Below are 25,599 nucleotides of genomic sequence, written 5' to 3' on the forward strand. Positions count from 1 at the left end.
CAAAAGTAATAAAACGAATAAACATGATGTTCTTTATTATTCATCTCAATTTTGATATAACGTACATGTACATTTCGCATCAATTGCATATATAGTATTATGATGAGGGAATGTAACATACAAGTATATTATCCATGTTTCAACGTAGATAACAATTACAATATTTTACTTAGATATTGCGATTATCTTTGTATTGTGATATCTAAGCGCACGAACTACAAATCACGTAGGTAATTCCTTAGAACACACACATGTATATATTAAGGTTGTGTGATACATAGATTACATTTGTAGGTTGTTACTACACGGCTTTCAAACATGCATACACTACACACACTCATAGATTATTCGCTTTCATTTTGAATTTAATTTTACATGTATAACCCCTTATTGTATATGAAAAGTGTGTTAGTAAAATAATCTTATTAATGTCAATTGTATTTTGTACAACAATCTCGTGTCTATTTTCATGAAAGATTATCCAACCTTGTTTCAAATTACAAGGATATTAAATGAATTGATACATATGAAATAAGACCAATCAGGAAATATTATGGAAGCATACAGGAAATATTGTAGGTTATCTTTAAATTAGTGATTTTACTTCATTTCTTTATCAAATACAGACATATTAATCGAGCTGTCCATCAAATCGAGATATCAAATATGATCTGACTCAAAACATATATATCGAATTGGTGACATGTTTCGTTTTTGAAAAGAAAGTACTTGTCTTTTGCATTGTATATAATTTTATTCATTCATATCCTTTATCACCAAATTATGAAATAAAATGTATGCTTACGATTCATGTAAAAGGTTAAACATATATGTGTTCGAATAAAATAAATCTGAAATGATAGCTCTGTACATCTTATTACTATTATAGATAGTAATTCTTGTTGTATCAAATAAAATACACAAAGTACTTAGTATATAGATTATTTAAAAAGAGACGCACCAGAATTATCACATTCGATTCCGCAATATTTAGATAATGCATGATACATTAAATTACTACTAAATTATTTAATTTGCATTATAAAGTTTGTGATTAAATGTATTGCATACCATTAAAGATGCTACACCGCCAACAAATGGTATTTTTTCACTATAAAAACAGGAGCAGACGATTTAGTAATTTTCGTCAGTTACAGAAGTTACGTACTTTACACCATTACCAACATTGAAAAGTTTGAGCTTCTAATTTTATTTCAAGTTAAAAATATGAAAAATAATTAATTGCATCCTGAAAAAATTCCGTGGCACTATATTCTATATGGAATGAAGTACTGATTGCGCATGCACCAAAGGCAAAACAAATTATTTTATATTATTTTTTGTGTTAATTAGACGTATATATACACGATAAAACACCAATCATTGTTCAAATAATGAATATAATTTATGCTCTGTCGGCGGTGGAGCATCTTTAACAAAATCTGTAATGTGTACAATCAATAGTTAAACACATAATTATGTTGCTGATTCGGAATCACAAATATAAATGAAATAACAATGATGCCATTTTTATTCGCTGCCAAACATCAGTTGAAACTCACATCGGAAGCAATTAGGTATCTGAACCGAATGTAATGTTTTAATAGTGAACTTGTTCTATTTCAAACTCTATTTAATTTTGTGAAACATTTCAAAGTAAATTAATAATAATAATAATAATATTCATTCAAGATGTAACATTAAATGCTAAAACATTTTGATTGATAATTGTACCATATTGGATTTGTTTGGAGTTGGGTAATATATGCTTTACCTGATGCCACATCCATTTGCATCTTATTTGTTGAAATTAAATGTCAAAGTAAGCCAATTCCTAATGTAAAATGAATGGGTAAATGTTAATTGACTCCCAGCGTCTTTGACGATTATGTTACAGAATGTATACAAACGAAACAGAGAACACCCCAACTATCACACTCGTAGCATGCTTGTCGTATGTAGGTAAACGGACATATATTCTCTCATTCATACTCATGTATCATGTACGGACATTAAATAAATATAGAATGAATAGTTTCTTCTTGTTTTGATATGTTCCTTCCGTTACCATACAAAAACATACATCTATATAAAAACGATAATAAAATGTAAACATACGAGCATTAACTAAATGTGATATAGGTCATTAAACATTGTATAGTTTAATAAAGTTCCTTAATATCATGTGGTACTATTTATAACTGTGACATGAGTAGAATCAATCAATAAAACGTGATATATATCTAGTCATTTGTTTGACAACTAAAGGGCAGGTTTGTTCAAAAGTTAAACTGCAATTTTTGTAGGGCATGTTGCCCTTTCGAATTCGTAACAAGTAAAACGGAGGATTCGAAATAAGTGAAATACGATTTACCGTCGATTATTCGCGTCTCATTGTGATTAACACGTCGCAAAATACACGTCAAAATGAAACGTTACAATCACGTGGGAGTAATCGACGGTAAATCGTACTACACAGAAGTCGTTTTTGTATCTACAACCTCACGTGTTGTAATTCCACAAAGACTATAAAAAAAAATGTAGTATCTGTTGATTTTAATATGAACCATCTGACCTCATCGAAATCAGAAACAACAATCGAAACGTTGTTATTTAATTGCTGATTGTTCTAAATTTGTACCCAAACACAAATTGATGCTGTTAAACTTCACCAGCACAGCAAACACAACTGAAAACCATAAAATATTACATCAATTGCAATAACATAATGTATTTGATAATATCATATTGTAAAACTGCATATATAATTTCTTAAATGTCTCTGAACATTTTAATGGGAAATGCCCAAGATAAACTTATTCTGTTTTCGTTGATAGTACCCAGCTTTATATGAATCTCTACACAAAACACAATGAAATCACACATATTCGCATCGCGTTTTCTGTAATCAACTTAGATTTAAAATTAATAGTCATAGATTCATAAATCACAAGCAAAGAGATACTAAGATGATGGAGAATCTCCGTATATTAGAATCATTTCACTCGGTGAATCAATATTCAATAAATACAACATGAATATATAACACTATTTTCACTACGATGTCTCTGTCAAGATGGCCAGTCTATATAGTAGGTTTCTCTCGCCTCTAAGGAAGCCCTACTTCGCTGTAAATATCACAATTGAGAAGTTGACAGTGTTCTCCTTACACACATGTCGTCAGCCGGTGTCAGGAATATTGGAAAGTCCTTGTGAATATTAGTCCCAAAACTGTTAGAGCCATGGACTGGCCAGATATGTATACACAATCTGAAATGTAAACATGTACATATAAACAAGGAAGGCAACTCTGATGTAATTCTTCGTATTTGATGATAAATCAACTTTAGCTATTAATTCACTGACTAATATCAAAAGGAAATGCATGTTACCTAATGAAGTCACATCATCATATATCATTTATGTATTTCGTCTTCACAGAATATTCTTTTTATGGTTACTAGATTAATTAAGACTCTGCTGCAAATAATTATTCCTATATTTGTTTACATTAGTTTACATTTGACGTCATGATAAATATACTTTTTCGTGTTAAACGCCAAGTACGAATTATTTCTACATGAACAGAGTTTACATATCCATGAGCAGAAATATAAAAAAAAAACATCACCATGCCCTGAACATTTCTACTTTAAAATTCAGCAGAATAACATGATTGTACGATTGATTATTATTAAAGCAGATCAAAGAAAATAAGTTATGTAGGCAGATGATAATGAAGTCATGGTTTGTATTTATAACAAAAACAGGGCGAGTCGTCCTGACAGGCAAGCTAACCGTTACTATTCATACTGAGGTATAGGTAGCAGTCCTTCTCGTCACTGCCGTCATGACAGTCCAAGTCCCCGTCACAATGCCGGGAGTCCTCCACACACTGTAGCTCATTGTGACACACGAACGTCGTCTTATTACAGACGTCCATATTGAAGTTTAACGGCAAATCTGTAAGTAAAACCATTATCAATGGAATTAAATTTCTACATTGTATAGTTTGTCTATATATGTATATAGTATGGGACAAAGAAGTAATTCCAACCGTGTGGACAGCAATATTGTCAAATTTTCGAGGCGATCTGCCCCTTAATCAAGACACACAAAACGAACACGATTACATAATAGGGTATGAACAGTAATACGGGACAAGGAATGTAGAGTACGTATATAGTACAAATTCCAAAAACTGCCGACCAGGACTAAAGTGTTTCTTTTTTATAAACTGAATGAATGTTACTATAATCATCATTAGTGGTCATCAGTCTTCGGTCTAGGATCTAAGTTACAGGAGATACTGATCTATTCACATATGTTTCCTCATGTTACATTTCACCAGTGAAATACAGCGACTTATCACACTGGTGGTATATAGTGTACAAAACCATGTTTGTATTATCTTAGAACAGCGCCAGGCGTCATAAATGTATTTCCTTGGCGATACGAACAGATACCTCGATATATCGATCTATCAATGCAGTATTTTCATTGAATATTTTAAAACACTAGTTTACGTTGATTGCGTCATTATTCAATTATCGCTAGGATGAGATTAGATGGAAAATTGCATATTTTGAATGCCAAATGTCAAACTGTATCTGATATGCAGTGTTATCCATAAATATGCGGCCTTGACACTGTAGCAGACACTGGCCTATCATGGAAGGAAGGACATCACGAGCTAATTGATCTTCCAAATAACTGCTAAATAAAGGCGAGTGAATATGACCACAGGCTATTACCTTTAACAGGTTTATAAAAGCAGCGATCACAAAATTCCAAAAAAAAATATGTAAAAAAATCAGTCATGGCGATTAGCATTTTCCTACACTCTGTGTTGAGAAATATGGAAAAAGATTATACATAACCGAGAGGTAAAATCTATCAATACAATGCCTGGTGTGGATCGTAGTGCCATTAATCTTCCATCGACCTTTGAGTAGTTTAGATAAATATTAGTCTGTATCTGACTATAGTTGCTCGAAACAAATTTAAGTCAAAAACTGACTGAAGTCAAAATATTTTACATGTTTAACATAAGGAGAAACAAGGACTTAAGTCGAGACTTCTGATTCAATAAATCGGAGCTGGATCCTGTGAAACAATCGGTAATGGTAAGGAGTAAATAACACGTTACATATAATACCTGGACATGGCAGCTCATTGCAGCCTAATACTTCCATTGTTTCTCCGGGGCAGGGCTTTCCAAAGTTCATTGGCTCCGGCGAATTACACAGCCTCGTTCTGGTGCGAGTGCCGTTTCCACACATGACGGTACACGGAGTCCAGGCCGTCCATACATTCCACTGGCCGTCTCCTGTAAATACATAAATATAATTTTACTTAGATCAATATTGAAACCAGTTACAACGTATGCGAAATTAACATAAATATAATAAACTTTTAATTACATGTTAGAACACAACAACCTAAATTTTAAAGAATTTCAAGCCCAAACTAATCCGTAAAAATCGTCATCGAAATCATGACATCACGTCATTTTCCCTCCCGTTATTCCACTTTGCTCTGTCCAGACCTCACAACGACTTTCCTGTCTGACACAGCTGATGAAAATCGCTCTACATGTATTCACAGGCGTTTCTTTTTTCATTATAGTATAAGAGTTATTTTAATTCAACATGCATGCAATTAATTTATGTTAATCGTAATACATGTGGCGCTACCTTCACGACATTAACTCACTTGGACAGGGTTTTTACATGTGCCGCTACCTTCACGACATTAACTGACTTAGACAGGGTTTTTACATGTGCCGCTACGTCATGACATTAACTCACTTAGACAGGGTTTTTACATGTGCCGCTACCTTCACGACATTAACTCACTTGGACAGAGCTTTTACCTGTGCCGCTACGTAATGACATTAACTCACTTGGACAGGGCTTTTACATGTGCCGCTACCTTCATAACATAACTCATTTGGACAGGGTTTTTACATGTGCCGCTACCTGCATGACATTAACTCACTTAGACAGGGTTTTTACATGTGCCGCTACCTTGACGACATTAACTCACTTAGACAGGGTTTTTACATGTGCCGCTACGTTCATGACATTAACTCACTTGGACAGAGTTTTTACATGTGCCGCTACCTTCACGACATTAACTCACTTGGACAGAGTTTTTACTTGTGTCGCTAGCTTTATAACATGAACTTACTTGGGCAGGGTTTTTTGGTCCAGCACTCATCAAACGATATATAGGTGTAGTTGAAGACAGTGCCGTCCTCCTTCAGCCAGACTTTACTCCTCCTGATCGTCCCGTACCCACAAGTTACAGAACACTCCGACCATTCGCCCCACTCTCCCCAGCCACCGAATACAACCGCGTCTGAAACTGCAACCACAACATACTTAACCTACAGCCATTGGTGTGTTAGGAATTTATAATGTATAGGTTTGCTTTATCAGTTCTATCTGTAACAGCACCACCAATAAATATTTCTGAAAGGTCTGTAATTTTTTTTTTCATTTGCGCAATTATTTTTGAAGAATTCAATAAATTCGTTATTCAATAATGCGAAATCACAAGCAATTTTATTTTTTGACCATGAAGTAATAAGATATTAGTAGACATCCAGGAAATAGCATCATTGCCTTTTACACTTTTATCACATTTTCTTAAAATAAGACTCGAGCTTTTGGTATATAAATGTATATGTCGACATTTTTGTTATTTTGTACATCAGCTGGTGCTACTAACTGTATCAGCGTGGTCTGGAGATTGACATCAGTACCAGAACGGTCTCGTGACGTAAACACTTCCTCAATGTTGGGTTCTTATCACTGACCATTTACTGTTACGTCCGGTAGGTGTACTTCAGCCATGATATCATTAGGACGATAGCACAGACATGGCGGGGGAAATAAATACTTATAGACTTATATGAAGACGGATGTGTTTCCTCATAATTTGGTAATAACATGAATCATGGGTTGTAATTATTTCATCTCATGCACGTTTTCAAAAAATACAAAAAGGTCCCTTTTAACTATTACAGAAGACTAACAGAAGTAATTGTTTATTTACACCGAGCCACGGTGTATGTCTTCTATTGATATGGTTACATACTGACACTTACCTTCATATAGTGTAACTAGGATTAGTACTTACAGATACTTACCTTCATATAGTGTAACTAGGATTAGTACTTACAGATACTTACCTTCATATAGTGTAACTAGGATTAGTACTTACAGATACTTACCTTCATATAGTGTAACTAGGATTGGTACTTACTGTTACTTACCTTCATATAGTGTAACTAGGATTGGTACTTACTGATACTTACCTTCATATAGTGTAACTAGGATTAGTACTTACTGATACTTACCTTCATATAGTGTAACTAGGATTAGTACTTACAGATACTTACCTTCATATAGTGTAACTAGGATTGGTACTTACTGTTTCTTACCTTCATATAGTGTAACTAGGATTGGTACTTACTGATACTTACCTTCATATAGTGTAACTAGGATTAGTACTTACTGATACTTACCTTCATATAGTGTAACTAGGATTAGTACTTACTGATACTTACCTTCATATAGTGTAACTAGGATTGGTACTTACTGATACTTACCTTCATATAGTGTAACTAGGATTAGTACTTACTGATACTTACCTTCATATAGTGTAACTAGGATTGGTACTTACTGATACTTACCTTCATATAGTGTAACTAGGATTAGTACTTACTGATACTTACCTTCATATAGTGTAACTAGGATTAGTAGTAGACAGCTAACATTCATCACTCGTCATGTATCTGAAACATATAGAAAACGGCAATGTGATATGATCTTCTAAATTCAGTATTATCTACAAAACCAACAGTAATGCTGGTCGTATGACGTCATGTCACTTTCTCTGACGAATATAAAATGTACATTTCAAACTTCCACTATAGATTTACATGCATGATGTATTCTTGTTAACATTGTTCCCAAAGACTTTTATTTTTGCTCATATGTATGTCAAACAGTTAATATCAAAAACTAAAGTGGAAGTATATACAATGCATGGTAGCTCTATATAGGTATAGAGTTGTATAGGTGCTCTATTGTCTGACAAGTGTCTGAAATAATATGACACATTTATATCTGTATTGAGACAGAAATTTAGATGTCAATGCTCACTAAAAGTATATTTTTAGTAATTTAGTATTGTTTATCAACTGGTAAAACAATATTACATTTACATGTGAAGGTTTTATTGAAATCATATCAAAATGTTATATCCACTATACCATATCTGAAAGCTTGTGTTTGGTGAAGGCGATATTCCTTTTAATACATGGTCTCGGCATTTACATTGATCTTAGCTTCCCCCTAATATACAATATCTTCGTCTATAGATCGTTTTACATATGTATGTATATATGGGAATTGAAATTGCGGCCTAACATGCAAACATGCGCAATCAATAATTCCCCAGAAAATAAATCACGTTAGCAGATTTGAGACGTTGATCTGATTACAGGACTGTTACATCAGTTACTCCTGTGTTAAAGTCGACCCGGAAATACATTGTAACATCGAGCAGTATCCATAAACACTATCAGGCTCTTTTATATGTGGATATGATGGATAGGGATATTATACTCCAGGGTCACAAAGTGTTGCCTACCGAGGGATTCACAACATTTTGTGATCCCGGGGTACCTTGATGTTGTTTAACAATTATGATATATCCTTTTTTGAAATAAGTTCTAGTTTGAGAAAAAAAACCAACCGTAAGTCAATTTACCATGCGTTCTTATAGTTAAACCAAGTGGTATAGCAAGGGCTGAAGCTCTGCGTCAGTAAGCACAATACTGTTGTATGACAAGGGCTGAAGTTCTGCGTCAGTAAGCACCATACTGTGGTATGACAAGGGCTGAAGTTCTGCGTCAGTAAGCACCATACTGTGGTATGACAAGGGCTGAAGTTCTGCGTCAGTAAGCACCATACTGTGGTATGACAAGGGCTGAAGTTCTGCGTCAGTAAGCACCATACTGTGGTATGACAAGGGCTGAAGCTCTGCGTCAGTAAGCACCATACTGCGTCAGTAAGGACAAGGGCTGAAGTTCTGCGTCAGTAAGCACCATACTGTGGTATGACAAGGGCTGAAGTTCTGCGTCAGTAAGCACCATACTGTTGTATGACAAGGGCTGAAGTTCTGCGTCAGTAAGCACCATACTATGGTATGACAAGGGCTGAAGCTCTGCGTCAGTAAGCACCATACTGTGGTATGACAAGGGCTGAAGTTCTGCGTCAGTAAGCACCATACTGTTGTATGACAAGGGCTGAAGTTCTGCGTCAGTAAGCACCATACTGTGGTATGACAAGGGCTGAAGTTCTGCGTCAGTAAGCACCATACTGTTGTATGACAAGGGCTGAAGTTCTGCGTCAGTAAGCACCATACTGTGGTATGACAAGGGCTGAAGTTCTGCGTCAGTAAGCACCATACTGTGGTATGACAAGGGCTGAAGTTCTGCGTCAGTAAGCACCATACTGTGGTATGACAAGGGCTGAAGTTCTGCGTCAGTAAGCACCATACTGTGGTATGACAAGGGCTGAAGTTCTGCGTCAGTAAGCACCATACTGTGGTATGACAAGGCTGAAGTTCTGCGTCTGTAAGCACCATACTGTGGTATGACAAGGGCTGAAGTTCTGCGTCTGTAAGCACCATACTGTTGTATGACAAAGGCTGAAGTTCTGCGTCTGTAAGCACCATACTGTGGTATGACAAGGGCTGAAGTTCTGCGTCTGTAAGCACCATACTGTGGTATGACAAGGGCTGAAGTTCTGCGTCTGTAAGCACCATACTGTGGTATGACAAGGGCTGAAGTTCTGCGTCAGTAAGCACCATACTGTGGTATGACAAGGGCTGAAGTTCTGCGTCAGTAAGCACCATACTGTGGTATGACAAGGGCTGAAGTTCTGCGTCAGTAAGCACCATACTGTGGTATGACAAGGGCTGAAGTTCTGCGTCAGTAAGCACCATACTGTGGTATGACAAGGGTTGAAGTTCTGCGTCAGTAAGCACCATACGTGGATGACGGTTTTGTTTTTCTGCGTCAGTAAGCACCATACTGTGGTATGGCAAGGGCTGAAGTTCTGCGTCAGTAAGCACCATACTGTGGTATGACAGTGGCTGAAGTTCTGCGTCAGTAAGCACCATACTGTGGTTTGACAAGGGCTGAAGTTCTGCGTCAGTAAGCACCATACTGTGGTTTGACAGTGGCTGAAGTTCTGCGTCAGTAAGCACCATACTGTGGTATGACAGTGGCTGAAGTTCTGCGTCAGTAAGCACCATACTGTGGTATGACAAGGGCTGAAGTTCTGCGTCAGTAAGCACCATACTGTGGTATGACAAGGGCTGAAGTTCTGCGTCAGTAAGCACCATACTGTGGTATGACAAGGGCTAAAGCTCTGTGTCAGTAAGCACCATACTGTGGTTGACAGTGGCTAAAGTTCTGCGTCTGTAAGCACCATACTGTGGTTTTGTTTTTCTGCGTCAGTAAGCACCATACTGTGGTTTTGTACAAGGTTTTTAAACTTCTAATCCTGTCTACATGTAGTATCGATATATATCTTAGAAAAAAAACATCAGATTGTAATATATAGAAACATGACGTCCAATCAGAGATCTCTTAACATGAACTCCCTGCTTGTCATTCTGTACAGTGTTGACGTCCAGTCAGAGATCTCTTAACATGAACTCCCTGCTTGTCATTCTGTACAGTGTTGACGTCCAATCAGAGATCACTTAACATGAACTCCCTGCTGGTCATTCTGTACAGTGTTGACGTCCAATCAGAGATCTCTTAACATGAACTCCCTGCTGGTCAATCTTTACAGTGTTGACGTTCAGTCAGAGATCACTTAACATGAATTCCCTGCTTGTCATTCTGTACAGTGTTGACGTCCAATCAGAGATCCCTTAACATGAACTCCCTGCTAGTCATTCAGTACAGTGTTGACGTCCAATCAGAGATCACTTAACATGAATTCCCTGCTTGTCATTCTGTACAGTGTTGACGTCCAGTCAGAGATCTCTTATCATGAACTCCCTGCTGTTCAATCTTTACAGTGTTGACGTCCAGTCAGAGATCTCTTAATATTGAACTCCCTGCTGGTCAATCTTTACAGTGTTGACGTCCAATCAGAGATCACTTAACATGAACTCCCTGCTAGTCATTCTGTACAGTGTTGACGTCCAATCAGAGATCACTTAACATGAATTCCCTGCTTGTCATTCTGTACAGTGTTGACGTCCAATCAGAGATCACTTAACATGAATTCCCTGCTTGTCATTCTGTACAGTGTTGACGTCCAATCAGAGATCTCTTAACATGAACTCCCTGCTGGTCAATCTTTACAGTGTTGACGTCCAATCAGAGATCACTTAACATGAACTCCCTGCTAGTCATTCTGTACAGTGTTGACGTCCAATCAGAGATCACTTAACATGAATTCCCTGCTGGTCATTCTGTACAGTGTTGACGTCCAATCAGAGATCACTTAACATGAATTCCCTGCTGGTCAATCTGTACAATGTTGACGTCCAATCAGAGATCACTTCACATGAACTCCCTGCTAGTCATTCTGTACAGTGTTGACGTCCAATCAGAGATCACTTAACATAGATTCCAGGCTGGTTAATCTTTACAGTGTTGACGTCCAATCAGAGATCACTTAATATGAACTCCCTGCTGGTCAATCTATCTGTACAATATTGATATGTACATGATACAGAGATGATAAACCGATACTAACAATATACAGAAATTGTTAAGATCTTTACAAATCGGCTAGACATAGGACCATTATATAACATATACCTAGACATGCAGTATTTTTTTTTTTTGAAATTGCCACCATCTCCTTCAGAACCTTGGCTATATCTTGTTGTCCTACCACGTGTGAATCAACAAAGCAGTACTAGACTATTCCATAGGGTTTTCATCAACTTCATACACAAGCATATTATGGGTAAACTCGACGGACGTAAGTGTAAAATATCAACTATAGGAAAGAATGAATTCAAAACACGTCTCATATGACCCTTTATATTTCCAAAATCATAATGAACATCGTGAAAGGTGTGCAACAAAGCCTAAAGAGTTTTATCTTAAAATAAAACAAAATTAGAATACATTTTGCCAAACTGTTCCCGACATATTCAGATTTTACGATGCCTAGAAGTGGCAGTAGATGGAGAATAACATTGCATTCCTAGAAACATCACACAAACTGGTGAACATGACGTCGGTTATACATTTAGTACATCGATACTAACATGTACTATACAATCTATGGTAAGATACTAGAGCGACTGGTTTGGGGTAAAATAGGCGTATTTCTAGTAGACATAGATATATGCATAGATCACTAATTCACGATCTGAAGTCACAGAATGACACAAATCTGATAGCTGATTGTTTCACCCATTGGTGTAGCCTATATTGTGCCCGGTTGTTCACAAAGCCTAATTACATTATTAATGGACATATTATTTCTTATTTTATGAAAAACTGGTGATGAAATCTGCTGTTAAATGAGAAAGTAGAGCCATACTGGAGTTCTGCATTTGTCTAGTTATACTTCCAAGAATAGTTTTATCTTAAATGGAAAACTGTTGATTAGCCTAATCAACGTTTGAACACCTGAACTCCAACCTTTGTAAAGTCACATAGACCACTAACTCATGACGAGGAATAAGAGAGGTGATATCACATTATATCACATACCTTAACCTTTATAAAGTCACATAGACCACTAACTCAGGACCAGGAATAAGAGAGGTGATATCACATTATATCACATACCTTAACCTTTATAAAGTCACATAGACCACTAACTCATGACCAGGAATAAGAGAGGTGATATCACATTATATCACATACCTTAACCTTTATAAAGTCACATAGACCACTAACTCAGGACCAGGAATAAGAGAGGTGATATCACATGATCTCACATACCTTAACCTTTATAAAGTCACATAGACCACTAACTCAGGACTAAGAGAGGTGATATCACATTATATCACATACCTTAACCTTTATAAAGTCACATAGACCACTAACTCAGGACCAGGAATAAGAGAGGTGATATCACATTATATCATATCCCTTAACCTTTATAAAGTCACATAGACCACTAACTCAGGACCAGGAATAAGAGAGGTGATATCACATTATATCACATACCTTAACCTTTATAAAGTCACATAGACCACTAACTCATGACCAGGAATAAGAGAGGTGATATCACATTATATCACATACCTTAACCTTTATAAAGTCACATAGACCACTAACTCAGGACCAGGAATAAGAGAGGTGATATCACATGATCTCACATACCTTAACCTTTATAAAGTCACATAGACCACTAACTCAGGACCAGGAATAAGAGAGGTGATATCACATGATCTCACATACCTTAACCTTTATAAAGTCACATAGACCACTAACTCATGACCAGGAATTAGAGAGGTGATATCACATGATCTCACTCACCTTAACCTTTATAAAGTCACATAGACCACTAACTCAGGACCAGGAATAAGAGAGGTGATATCACATGATCTCACTCACCTTAACCTTTATAAAGTCACATAGACCACTAACTCAGGACCAGGAATAAGAGAGGTGATATCACATGATCTCACTCACCTTAACCTTTATAAAGTCACATAGACCACTAACTCAGGACCAGGAATAAGAGAGGTGATATCACATTATATCACATACCTTAACCTTTATAAAGTCACATAGACCACTAACTCATGACCAGGAATAAGAGAGGTGATATCACATGATCTCACATACCTTAACCTTTATAAAGTCACATAGACCACGAACTCAGGACCAGGAATAAGAGAGGTGATATCACATGATCTCACATACCTTAACCTTTATAAAGTCACATAGACCACTAACTCAGGACCAGGAATAAGAGAGGTGATATCACATTATATCACATACCTTAACCTTTATAAAGTCACATAGACCACTAACTCAGGACCAGGAATAAGAGAGGTGATATCACATTATATCACATACCTTAACCTTTATAAAGTCACATAGACCACTAACTCAGGACAGGAATAAGAGAGGTGATATCACATTATATCACATACCTTAACCTTTATAAAGTCACATAGACCACTAACTCAGGACCAGGAATAAGAGAGGTGATATCACATTATATCACATACCTTAACCTTTATAAAGTCACATAGACCACTAACTCAGGACCAGGAATAAGAGAGGTGATATCACATGATCTCACATACCTTAACCTTTATAAAGTCACATAGACCACTAACTCAGGACCAGGAATAAGAGAGGTGATATCACATGATCTCACTCACCTTAACCTTAATAAAGTCACATAGACCACTAACTCAGGACCAGGAATAAGAGAGGTGATATCACATGATCTCACATACCTTAACCTTTATAAAGTCACATAGACCACTAACTCAGGACCAGGAATAAGAGAGGTGATATCACATTATATCACATACCTTAACCTTTATAAAGTCACATAGACCACTAACTCAGGACTAAGAGAGGTGATATCACATTATATCACATACCTTAACCTTTATAAAGTCACATAGACCACTAACTCAGGACCAGGAATAAGAGAGGTGATATCACATTATATCACATACCTTAACCTTTATAAAGTCACATAGACCACTAACTCAGGACCAGGAATAAGAGAGGTGATATCACATTATATCACATACCTTAACCTTTATAAAGTCACATAGACCACTAACTCAGGACCAGGAATAAGAGAGGTGATATCACATTATATCACATTCCTTAACCTTTATAAAGTCACATAGACCACTAACTCAGGACCAGGAATAAGAGAGGTGATATCACATGATATCACATACCTTAACCTTTATAAAGTCACATAGACCACTAACTCAGGACCAGGAATAAGAGAGGTGATATCACATGATCTCACATACCTTAACCTTTATAAAGTCACATAGACCACTAACTCAGGACCAGGAATAAGAGAGGTGATATCACATGATCTCACTCACCTTAACCTTTATAAAGTCACATAGACCACTAACTCAGGACCAGGAATAAGAGAGGTGATATCACATGATCTCACTCACCTTAACCTTTATAAAGTCACATAGACCACTAACTCAGGACCAGGAATAAGAGAGGTGATATCACCTTAACCTTTATAAATAGACCATAACTCACTACACTATTCACATACCTTAACCTTTATAAAGTCACATAGACCACTAACTCAGGACCAGGAATAAGAGAGGTGATATCACATTATATCACATACCTTAACCTTTATAAAGTCACATAGACCACTAACTCAGGACCAGGAATAAGAGAGGTGATATCACATGATCACTACCTTAACATTAATAAAGTCACATAGACCACTAACTTAAGAGAGGTGATATCCTACCTTACCTTTATAAAGTCACATAGACCACTAACTCAGGACTATGAGAGGTGATATCACATTATATCACATACCTTAACCTTTATAAAGTCACATAGACCACTAACTCAGGACCAGGAATAAGAGAGGTGATATCACATGATCTCACATACCTTAACCTTTATAAAGTCACATAGACCACTAACTCAGGACCAGGAATAAGAGAGGTGATATCACATGATCTCACATACCTTAACCTTTATAAAGTCACATAGACCACTAACTCAGGACCAGGAATAAGAGAGGTGATATCACATTATATCACATACCTTAACCTTTATAAAGTCACATAGACCACTAACTCAGGACCAGGAATAAGAGAGGTGATATCACATGATCTCACTCACCTTAACCTTTATAAAGTCACATAGACCACTAACTCAGGACCAGGAATAAGAGAGGTGATATCACATGATCTCACATACCTTAACCTTTATAAAGTCACATAGACCACTAACTCAGGACCAGGAATAAGAGAGGTGATTATCACATGATCTCACATACCTTAACCTTTATAAAGTCACATAGACCACTAACTCAGGACCAGGAATAAGAGAGGTGATATCACATGATCTCACATACCTTAACCTTTATAAAGTCACATAGACCACGAACTCAGGACCAGGAATAAGAGAGGTGATATCACATGATCTCACTCACCTTAACCTTTATAAAGTCACATAGACCACTAACTCAGGACCAGGAATAAGAGAGGTGATATCACATGATCTCACATACCTTAACCTTTATAAAGTCACATAGACCACTAACTCAGGACCAGGAATAAGAGAGGTGATATCACATTATATCACATACCTTAACCTTTAATAAAGTCACATAGACCACTAACTCAGGACCAGGAATAAGAGAGGTGATATCACATTATATCACATACCTTAACCTTTATAAAGTCACATAGACCACTAACTCAGGACCAGGAATAAGAGAGGTGATATCACATGATCTCACTCACCTTAACCTTTATAAAGTCACATAGACCACTAACTCAGGACCAGGAATAAGAGAGGTGATATCACATGATCTCACATACCTTAACCTTTATAAAGTCACATAGACCACTAACTCAGGACCAGGAATTAGAGAGGTGATATCACATGATCTCACTCACCTTAACCTTTATAAAGTCACATAGACCACTAACTCAGGACCAGGAATAAGAGAGGTGATATCACATTATATCTCACATACCTTAACCTTTATAAAGTCACATAGACCACTAACTCAGGACCAGGAATAAGAGAGGTGATATCACATTATATCACATACCTTAACCTTTATAAAGTCACATAGACCACTAACTCAGGACCAGGAATAAGAGAGGTGATATCACATGATCTCACATACCTTAACCTTTATAAAGTCACATAGACCACTAACTCAGGACCAGGAATAAGAGAGGTGATATCACATTATATCACATACCTTAACCTTTATAAAGTCACATAGACCACGAACTCAGGACCAGGAATAAGAGAGGTGATATCACATTATATCACATACCTTAACCTTTATAAAGTCACATAGACCACTAACTCAGGACCAGGAATAAGAGAGGTGATATCACATTATCTCACATACCTTAACCTTTATAAAGTCACATAGACCACTAACTCAGGACCAGGACTAAGAGAGGTGATATCACATTATATCACATACCTTAACCTTTATAAAGTCACATAGACCACTAACTCAGGACCAGGAATAAGAGAGGTGATATCACATTATATCACATACCTTAACCTTTATAAAGTCACATAGACCACTAACTCAGGACCAGGAATAAGAGAGGTGATATCACATGATCTCACATACCTTAACCTTTATAAAGTCACATAGACCACTAACTCAGGACAGGAATAAGAGAGGTGATATCACATTATATCACATACCTTAACCTTTATAAAGTCACATAGACCACTAACTTATGACAAGGAATAAGAGAGGTGATATCACATTATATCACATACCTTAACCTTTATAAAGTCACATAGACCACTAACTCAGGACCAGGAATAAGAGAGGTGATATCACATTATATCACATACCTTAACCTTTATAAAGTCACATAGACCACTAACTCAGGACCAGGAATAAGAGAGGTGATATCACATTATATCACATACCTTAACCTTTATAAAGTCACATAGACCACTAACTCAGGACCAGGAATAAGAGAGGTGATATCACATTATCTCACATCACCTTAACCTTTATAAAGTCACATAGACCACTAACTCAGGACCAGGAATTAAGAGAGGTGATATCACATTATACTCACATCCTTAACCTTTATAAAGTCACATAGACCACTAACTCAGGACCAGGAATAAGAGAGGTGATATCACATTATCTCACATACCTTAACCTTTATAAAGTCACATAGACCACTAACTCAGGACCAGGAATAAGAGAGGTGATATCACATGATCTCACATACCTTAACCTTTATAAAGTCACATAGACCACTAACTCAGGACCAGGAATAAGAGAGGTGATATCACATGATCTCACTCACCTTAACCTTTATAAAGTCACATAGACCACTAACTCAGGACCAGGAATAAGAGAGGTGATATCACATGATCTCACATACCTTAACCTTTATAAAGTCACATAGACCACTAACTCAGGACCAGGAATAAGAGAGGTGATATCACATGATCTCACATACCTTAACCTTTATAAAGTCACATAGACCACTAACTCAGGACCAGGAATAAGAGAGGTGATATCACATTATATCACATACCTTAACCTTTATAAAGTCACATAGACCACTAACTCAGGACCAGGAATAAGAGAGGTGATATCACATTATATCACATACCTTAACCTTTATAAAGTCACATAGACCACTAACTCAGGACCAGGAATAAGAGAGGTGATATCACATTATATCACATACCTTAACCTTTATAAAGTCACATAGACCACTAACTCAGGACCAGGAATAAGAGAGGTGATATCACATTATATCACATACCTTAACCTTTATAAAGTCACATAGACCACTAACTCAGGACCAGGAATAAGAGAGGTGATATCACATGATCTCACATACCTTAACCTTTATAAAGTCACATAGACCACTAACTCAGGACCAGGAATAAGAGAGGTGATATCACATTATATCACATACCTTAACCTTTATAAAGTCACATAGACCACTAACTCAGGACCAGGAATAAGAGAGGTGATATCACATGATCTCACATACCTTAACCTTTATAAAGTCACATAGACCACTAACTCAGGACCAGGAATAAGAGAGGTGATATCACATGATCTCACTACCTTAACCTTTATAAAGTCACATAGACCACTAACTCAGGACCAGGAATAAGAGAGGTGATATCACATTATATCACATACCTTAACCTTTATAAAGTCACATAGACCACTAACTCAGGACCAGGACTAAGAGAGGTGATATCACATTATATCACATACCTTAACCTTTATAAAGTCACATAGACCACTAACTCAGGACAGAATAAGAGAGGTGATATCACATTATATCACATACCTTAACCTTTATAAAGTCACATAGACCACTAACTCAGGACCAGGAATAAGAGAGGTGATATCACATGATCTCACATACCTTAACCTTTTATAAAGTCACATAGACCACTAACTCAGGACCAGGAATAAGAGAGGTGATATCACATGATCTCACATACCTTAACCTTTATAAAGTCACATAGACCACTAACTCAGGACCAGGAATAAGAGAGGTGATATCACATGATATCACATCACCTTAACCTTTATAAAGTCACATAGACCACTAACTCAGGACCAGGAATAAGAGAGGTGATATCACATGATATCACATACCTTAACCTTTATAAAGTCACATAGACCACTAACTCAGGACCAGGAATAAGAGAGGTGATATCACATTATATCACATACCTTAACCTTTATAAAGTCACATAGACCACTAACTCAGGACCAGGAATAAGAGAGGTGATATCACATTATATCACATACCTTAACCTTTATAAAGTCACATAGACCACTAACTCAGGACCAGGAATAAGAGAGGTGATATCACATTATATCACATACCTTAACCTTTATAAAGTCACATAGACCACTAACTCAGGACCAGGAATAAGAGAGGTGATATCACATTATATCACATACCTTAACCTTTATAAAGTCACATAGACCACTAACTCAGGACCAGGAATAAGAGAGGTGATATCACATTATATCACATACCTTAACCTTTATAAAGTCACATAGACCACTAACTCAGGACCAGGAATAAGAGAGGTGATATCACATTATATCACATACCTTAACCTTTATAAAGTCACATAGACCACTAACTCAGGACCAGGAATAAGAGAGGTGATATCACATTATATCACATACCTTAACCTTTATAAAGTCACATAGACCACTAACTCAGGACCAGGAATAAGAGAGGTGATATCACATGATCTCACATACCTTAACCTTTATAAAGTCACATAGACCACTAACTCAGGACCAGGAATAAGAGAGGTGATATCACATTATATCACATACCTTAACCTTTATAAAGTCACATAGACCACTAACTCAGGACCAGGAATAAGAGAGGTGATATCACATTATATCACATACCTTAACCTTTATAAAGTCACATAGACCACTAACTCAGGACAAGGAATAAGAGAGGTGATATCACATTATATCACATACCTTAACCTTTACAAAGTCACATAGACCACTAACTCAGGACCAGGAATAAGAGAGGTGATATCACATTATATCACATACCTTAACCTTTATAAAGTCACATAGACCACTAACTCAGGACCAGGAATAAGAGAGGTGATATCACATTATATCACATACCTTAACCTTTATAAAGTCACATAGACCACGAACTCAGGACCAGGAATAAGAGAGGTGATATCACATTATATCACATACCTTAACCTTTATAAAGTCACATAGACCACTAACTCAGGACCAGGAATAAGAGAGGTGATATCACATTATATCACATACCTTAACCTTTATAAAGTCACATAGACCACTAACTCAGGACCAGGAATAAGAGAGGTGATATCACATTATATCACATACCTTAACCTTTATAAAGTCACATAGACCACTAACTTATGACAAGGAATAAGAGAGGTGATATCACATTATATCACATACCTTAACCTTTATAAAGTCACATAGACCACTAACTCAGGACCAGGAATAAGAGAGGTGATATCACATTATATCACATACCTTAACCTTTATAAAGTCACATAGACCACTAACTCAGGACCAGGAATAAGAGAGGTGATATCACATTATATCACATACCTTAACCTTTATAAAGTCACATAGACCACTAACTCAGGACCAGGAATAAGAGAGGTGATATCACATTATATCACATACCTTAACCTTTATAAAGTCACATAGACCACTAACTCAGGACCAGGAATAAGAGAGGTGATATCACATTATATCACATACCTTAACCTTTATAAAGTCACATAGACCACTAACTCAGGACCAGGAATAAGAGAGGTGATATCACATTATATCACATACCTTAACCTTTATAAAGTCACATAGACCACTAACTCAGGACCAGGAATAAGAGAGGTGATATCACATTATATCATATCCCTTAACCTTTATAAAGTCACATAGACCACTAACTCAGGACCAGGAATAAGAGAGGTGATATCACATTATATCACATACCTTAACCTTTATAAAGTCACATAGACCACTAACTCAGGACCAGGAATAAGAGAGGTGATATCACATTATATCACATACCTTAACCTTTATAAAGTCACATAGACCACTAACTCAGGACCAGGAATAAGAGAGGTGATATCACATTATATCACATACCTTAACCTTTATAAAGTCACATAGACCACTAACTCAGGACCAGGAATAAGAGAGGTGATATCACATTATATCACATACCTTAACCTTTATAAAGTCACATAGACCACTAACTCAGGACCAGGAATAAGAGAGGTGATATCACATTATATCACATACCTTAACCTTTATAAAGTCACATAGACCACTAACTCAGGACCAGGAATAAGAGAGGTGATATCACATTATATCACATACCTTAACCTTTATAAAGTCACATAGACCACTAACTCAGGACCAGGAATAAGAGAGGTGATATCACATTATATCACATACCTTAACCTTTATAAAGTCACATAGACCACTAACTCAGGACCAGGACTAAGAGAGGTGATATCACATTATATCACATACCTTAACCTTTATAAAGTCACATAGACCACTAACTCAGGACCAGGAATAAGAGAGGTGATATCACATTATATCACATACCTTAACCTTTATAAAGTCACATAGACCACTAACTCAGGACCAGGAATAAGAGAGGTGATATCACATTATATCACATACCTTAACCTTTATAAAGTCACATAGACCACTAACTCAGGACCAGGAATAAGAGAGGTGATATCACATTATATCACATACCTTAACCTTTATAAAGTCACATAGACCACTAACTCAGGACCAGGAATAAGAGAGGTGATATCACATTATATATCACATACCTTAACCTTTATAAAGTCACATAGACCACTAACTCAGGACCAGGAATAAGAGAGGTGATATCACATTATATCACATACCTTAACCTTTATAAAGTCACATAGACCACTAACTCAGGACCAGGAATAAGAGAGGTGATATCACATTATATCACATACCTTAACCTTTATAAAGTCACATAGACCACTAACTCAGGACCAGGAATAAGAGAGGTGATATCACATTATATCACATACCTTAACCTTTATAAAGTCACATAGACCACTAACTCAGGACCAGGAATAAGAGAGGTGATATCACATTATATCACATACCTTAACCTTTATAAAGTCACATAGACCACTAACTCAGGACCAGGAATAAGAGAGGTGATATCACATTATATCACATACCTTAACCTTTATAAAGTCACATAGACCACTAACTCAGGACCAGGAATAAGAGAGGTGATATCACATTATATCACATACCTTAACCTTTATAAAGTCACATAGACCACTAACTCAGGACCAGGAATAAGAGAGGTGATATCACATTATATCACATACCTTAACCTTTATAAAGTCACATAGACCACTAACTCAGGACCAGGAATAAGAGAGGTGATATCACATTATATCACATACCTTAACCTTTATAAAGTCACATAGACCACTAACTCAGGACCAGGAATAAGAGAGGTGATATCACATTATATCACATACCTTAACCTTTATAAAGTCACATAGACCACTAACTCAGGACCAGGAATAAGAGAGGTGATATCACATTATATCACATACCTTAACCTTTATAAAGTCACATAGACCACGAACTCAGGACCAGGAATAAGAGAGGTGATATCACATTATATCACATACCTTAACCTTTATAAAGTCACATAGACCACTAACTCAGGACCAGGAATAAGAGAGGTGATATCACATTATATCACATACCTTAACCTTTATAAAGTCACATAGACCACGAACTCAGGACCAGGAATAAGAGAGGTGATATCACATTATATCACATACCTTAACCTTTTTATAAAGTCACATAGACCACGAACTCAGGACCAGGAATAAGAGAGGTGATATCACATTATATCACATACCTTAACCTTTATAAAGTCACATAGACCACTAACTCAGGACCAGGAATAAGAGAGGTGATATCACATTATATCACATACCTTAACCCTTTATAAAGTAAATACATAGACCACTAACTCAGGACCAGGAATAAGAGAGGTGATATCACATTATATCACATACCTTAACCTTTATAAAGTCACATAGACCCACTAACTCAGGACTAAGAGAGGTGATATCACATTATATCACTACCTTAACCTTTATAAAGTCACATAGACCACTAACTCAGGACCAGGAATAAGAGAGGTGATATCACATTATATCACATACCTTAACCTTTATAAAGTCACATAGACCACTAACTCACAGGACTAAGAGAGGTGATATCACATTATATCACATACCTTAACCTTTATAAAGTCACATAGACCACTAACTCAGACCAGGAATAAGAGAGGTGATATCACAAGATTATATCACATATCCTTAACCTTTATAAAGTCACATAGACCACTAACTCAGACCAGGAATAAGAGAGGTGATATCACATTATATATCCACTTTATACCTTAACCAGGTAAGAGAGGTTTATAAAGTCACATAGACCACATAGACCACTAACTCAGGACCAGGAATAAGAGAGGTGATATCACATTATATCACATACCTTAACCTTTATAAAGTCACATAGACCACTAACTCAGACAGATAAGAGAGGTGATATCACATTATATACATATTCCTTAACCTTTATAAAGTCACATAGACCACGGACTCAGGACCAGGAATAAGAGAGGTGATATCACATTATATCACATACCTTAACCTTTATAAAGTCACATAGACCACGAACTCAGGACCAGGAATAAGAGAGGTGATATCACATTATATCATATCCCTTAACCTTTATAAAGTCACATAGACCACTAACTCAGGACCAGGAATAAGAGAGGTGATATCACATGATCTCACATACCTTAACCTTTATAAAGTCACATAGACCACTATCTCAGGACTAAGAGAGGTGATATCACATTATATCACATACCTTAACTACCTGATAATAACCAAGACCTCACTACAACACCCATTGGTGAAACCTGCATGTTCACATCGTGATACATTTGTGGAAATCTATGTAATAAACTACAACATTCTAATCGAAATTCGATGTAGAATCTATGGTGTAGAAAATCTTATTACTTTATTTGTAATTATGGGTAATGTGTTATCAATTATTTTTTTACAAGTCTGTATAAAACATTTAAACTGTGAGGCCAAGACGGACTCCATCAATCCGTAACATTTTGTGTTTCCACATACCTTTATCGCGGCAGCGAACAACACAATGGTGCATCTGCTTTCGCACGTGTGTACATCCCAAACGCGTTTTACGTCAGATGCATGGTAACACATTTTCATGTTTCTCTAATATAACGTAATACACACTCTCCTACGTATACGCTATTATAATCTATGACACACATAACATAAAAAGTTCCGTAGTGTATCCTCCATCAAATTGTCTACAGTAGTCGTGCCAAAGACAATCGCAGAATGAATACCAACTTCCCATAACACTTTTATTCACAAGGTCATCGTAACACAGGACGTTATACCACTACATAACTGACGACACGACATATACACCACACACACGATGAAGGACTACAGCAGGCATCACTAACTATACAGTATATGTATCTCAATTAGTGAAGCTGTGGGAAACTCTCTGGCCCGATGTCGTGCATTTTCACAGAAGCCAAGATGGGCTGCAATAAATACGTCAGTGAATGGATTCCCTGAAGTGCCGGATTGGGTAAAGCAGTCAACATGACGGAATACATTGTATCGCCATTACGTCTCAAACCACTTACAATGTACACACACGGTAACGGTAGGACTAATTGTTTGTGCTGTGAGAATTCTATAATATTGAAGATGGCTATCAATTCAGTGAAACAAAGTGGGAAAATGTAAACAGTGGGAACGCCCAGATTTTGAAAAGTGTCTAACGTTTCATCCCCAAAATAAATGTAATATTCGACTATACATTATAATTCATTCTGATGAATGAGTTTATTATTGTGTAAAGTTGTAAACATTTTCTGTCACTTTATCAGTGTTTTTTACCATTGTTTAAGCCATCCGTCCGCACTCTTTACACGTTATACCTTAGTATATATATAGTTGGTGTTATCTAGCCCTATACGTTTGTAGATCCCGATGTGTGTGAGGTATCTCCATCAGTGTTGGCCTACTGTACAAATTAGTGGTGTAAAAACCCTTCTGATTAACATCAAACATTACAATGGGGTCGACCGCCTATTGTTTCAGTGATATTCCCTTCCGTTATCGCCATTCTGTATACCAGTACGTGTGGTTACAAGAAACATCTGATT

The 25,599-nt window shown here is 36.6% G+C and overlaps 2 protein-coding genes across 8 annotated transcripts in view; both read right to left on the minus strand.

Annotated features, from left to right (window-relative positions):
• Window positions 1-18: 18 nt before the first annotated feature.
• LOC138307743 (thrombospondin-2-like) overlaps window positions 19-25,599 on the minus strand; it is a 74,052-nt gene continuing 48,471 nt past the window's right edge. For 4 of the 7 annotated variants that reach the window (XM_069248602.1, XM_069248603.1, XM_069248606.1 and 1 more), the window contains 5 exons: window positions 7,745-7,804; window positions 6,193-6,369; window positions 5,159-5,329; window positions 3,799-3,963; window positions 19-3,270 (listed from right to left, as the gene is read on the minus strand). In XM_069248602.1, the coding sequence (XP_069104703.1) occupies window positions 3,191-3,270; window positions 3,799-3,963; window positions 5,159-5,329; window positions 6,193-6,369; window positions 7,745-7,790 (639 nt within the window). In that variant the 5' untranslated portion in view covers window positions 7,791-7,804 and the 3' untranslated portion in view covers window positions 19-3,190. Of the gene's footprint in view, window positions 3,271-3,798; window positions 3,964-5,158; window positions 5,330-6,192; window positions 6,370-7,744; window positions 7,805-24,520; window positions 25,266-25,599 lie in introns of those variants that run through there. The other 3 variants (XR_011206039.1, XM_069248605.1, XM_069248607.1) reach the window with 3 other exon arrangements.
• LOC138308083 (uncharacterized) lies at window positions 9,062-10,425 on the minus strand. The gene is made up of 2 exons (XM_069249031.1): window positions 9,666-10,425; window positions 9,062-9,555 (listed from the first exon to the last, which is right to left on the minus strand). Exons 1-2 carry the CDS (start codon window positions 10,423-10,425, stop codon window positions 9,062-9,064), a joined length of 1,254 nt encoding a protein of 417 aa, XP_069105132.1.

This window comes from Argopecten irradians, chromosome 14, assembly GCF_041381155.1.
Source record: "Argopecten irradians isolate NY chromosome 14, Ai_NY, whole genome shotgun sequence".
In the NCBI taxonomy this organism is placed as follows: Eukaryota; Metazoa; Mollusca; class Bivalvia; order Pectinida; family Pectinidae; genus Argopecten; species Argopecten irradians.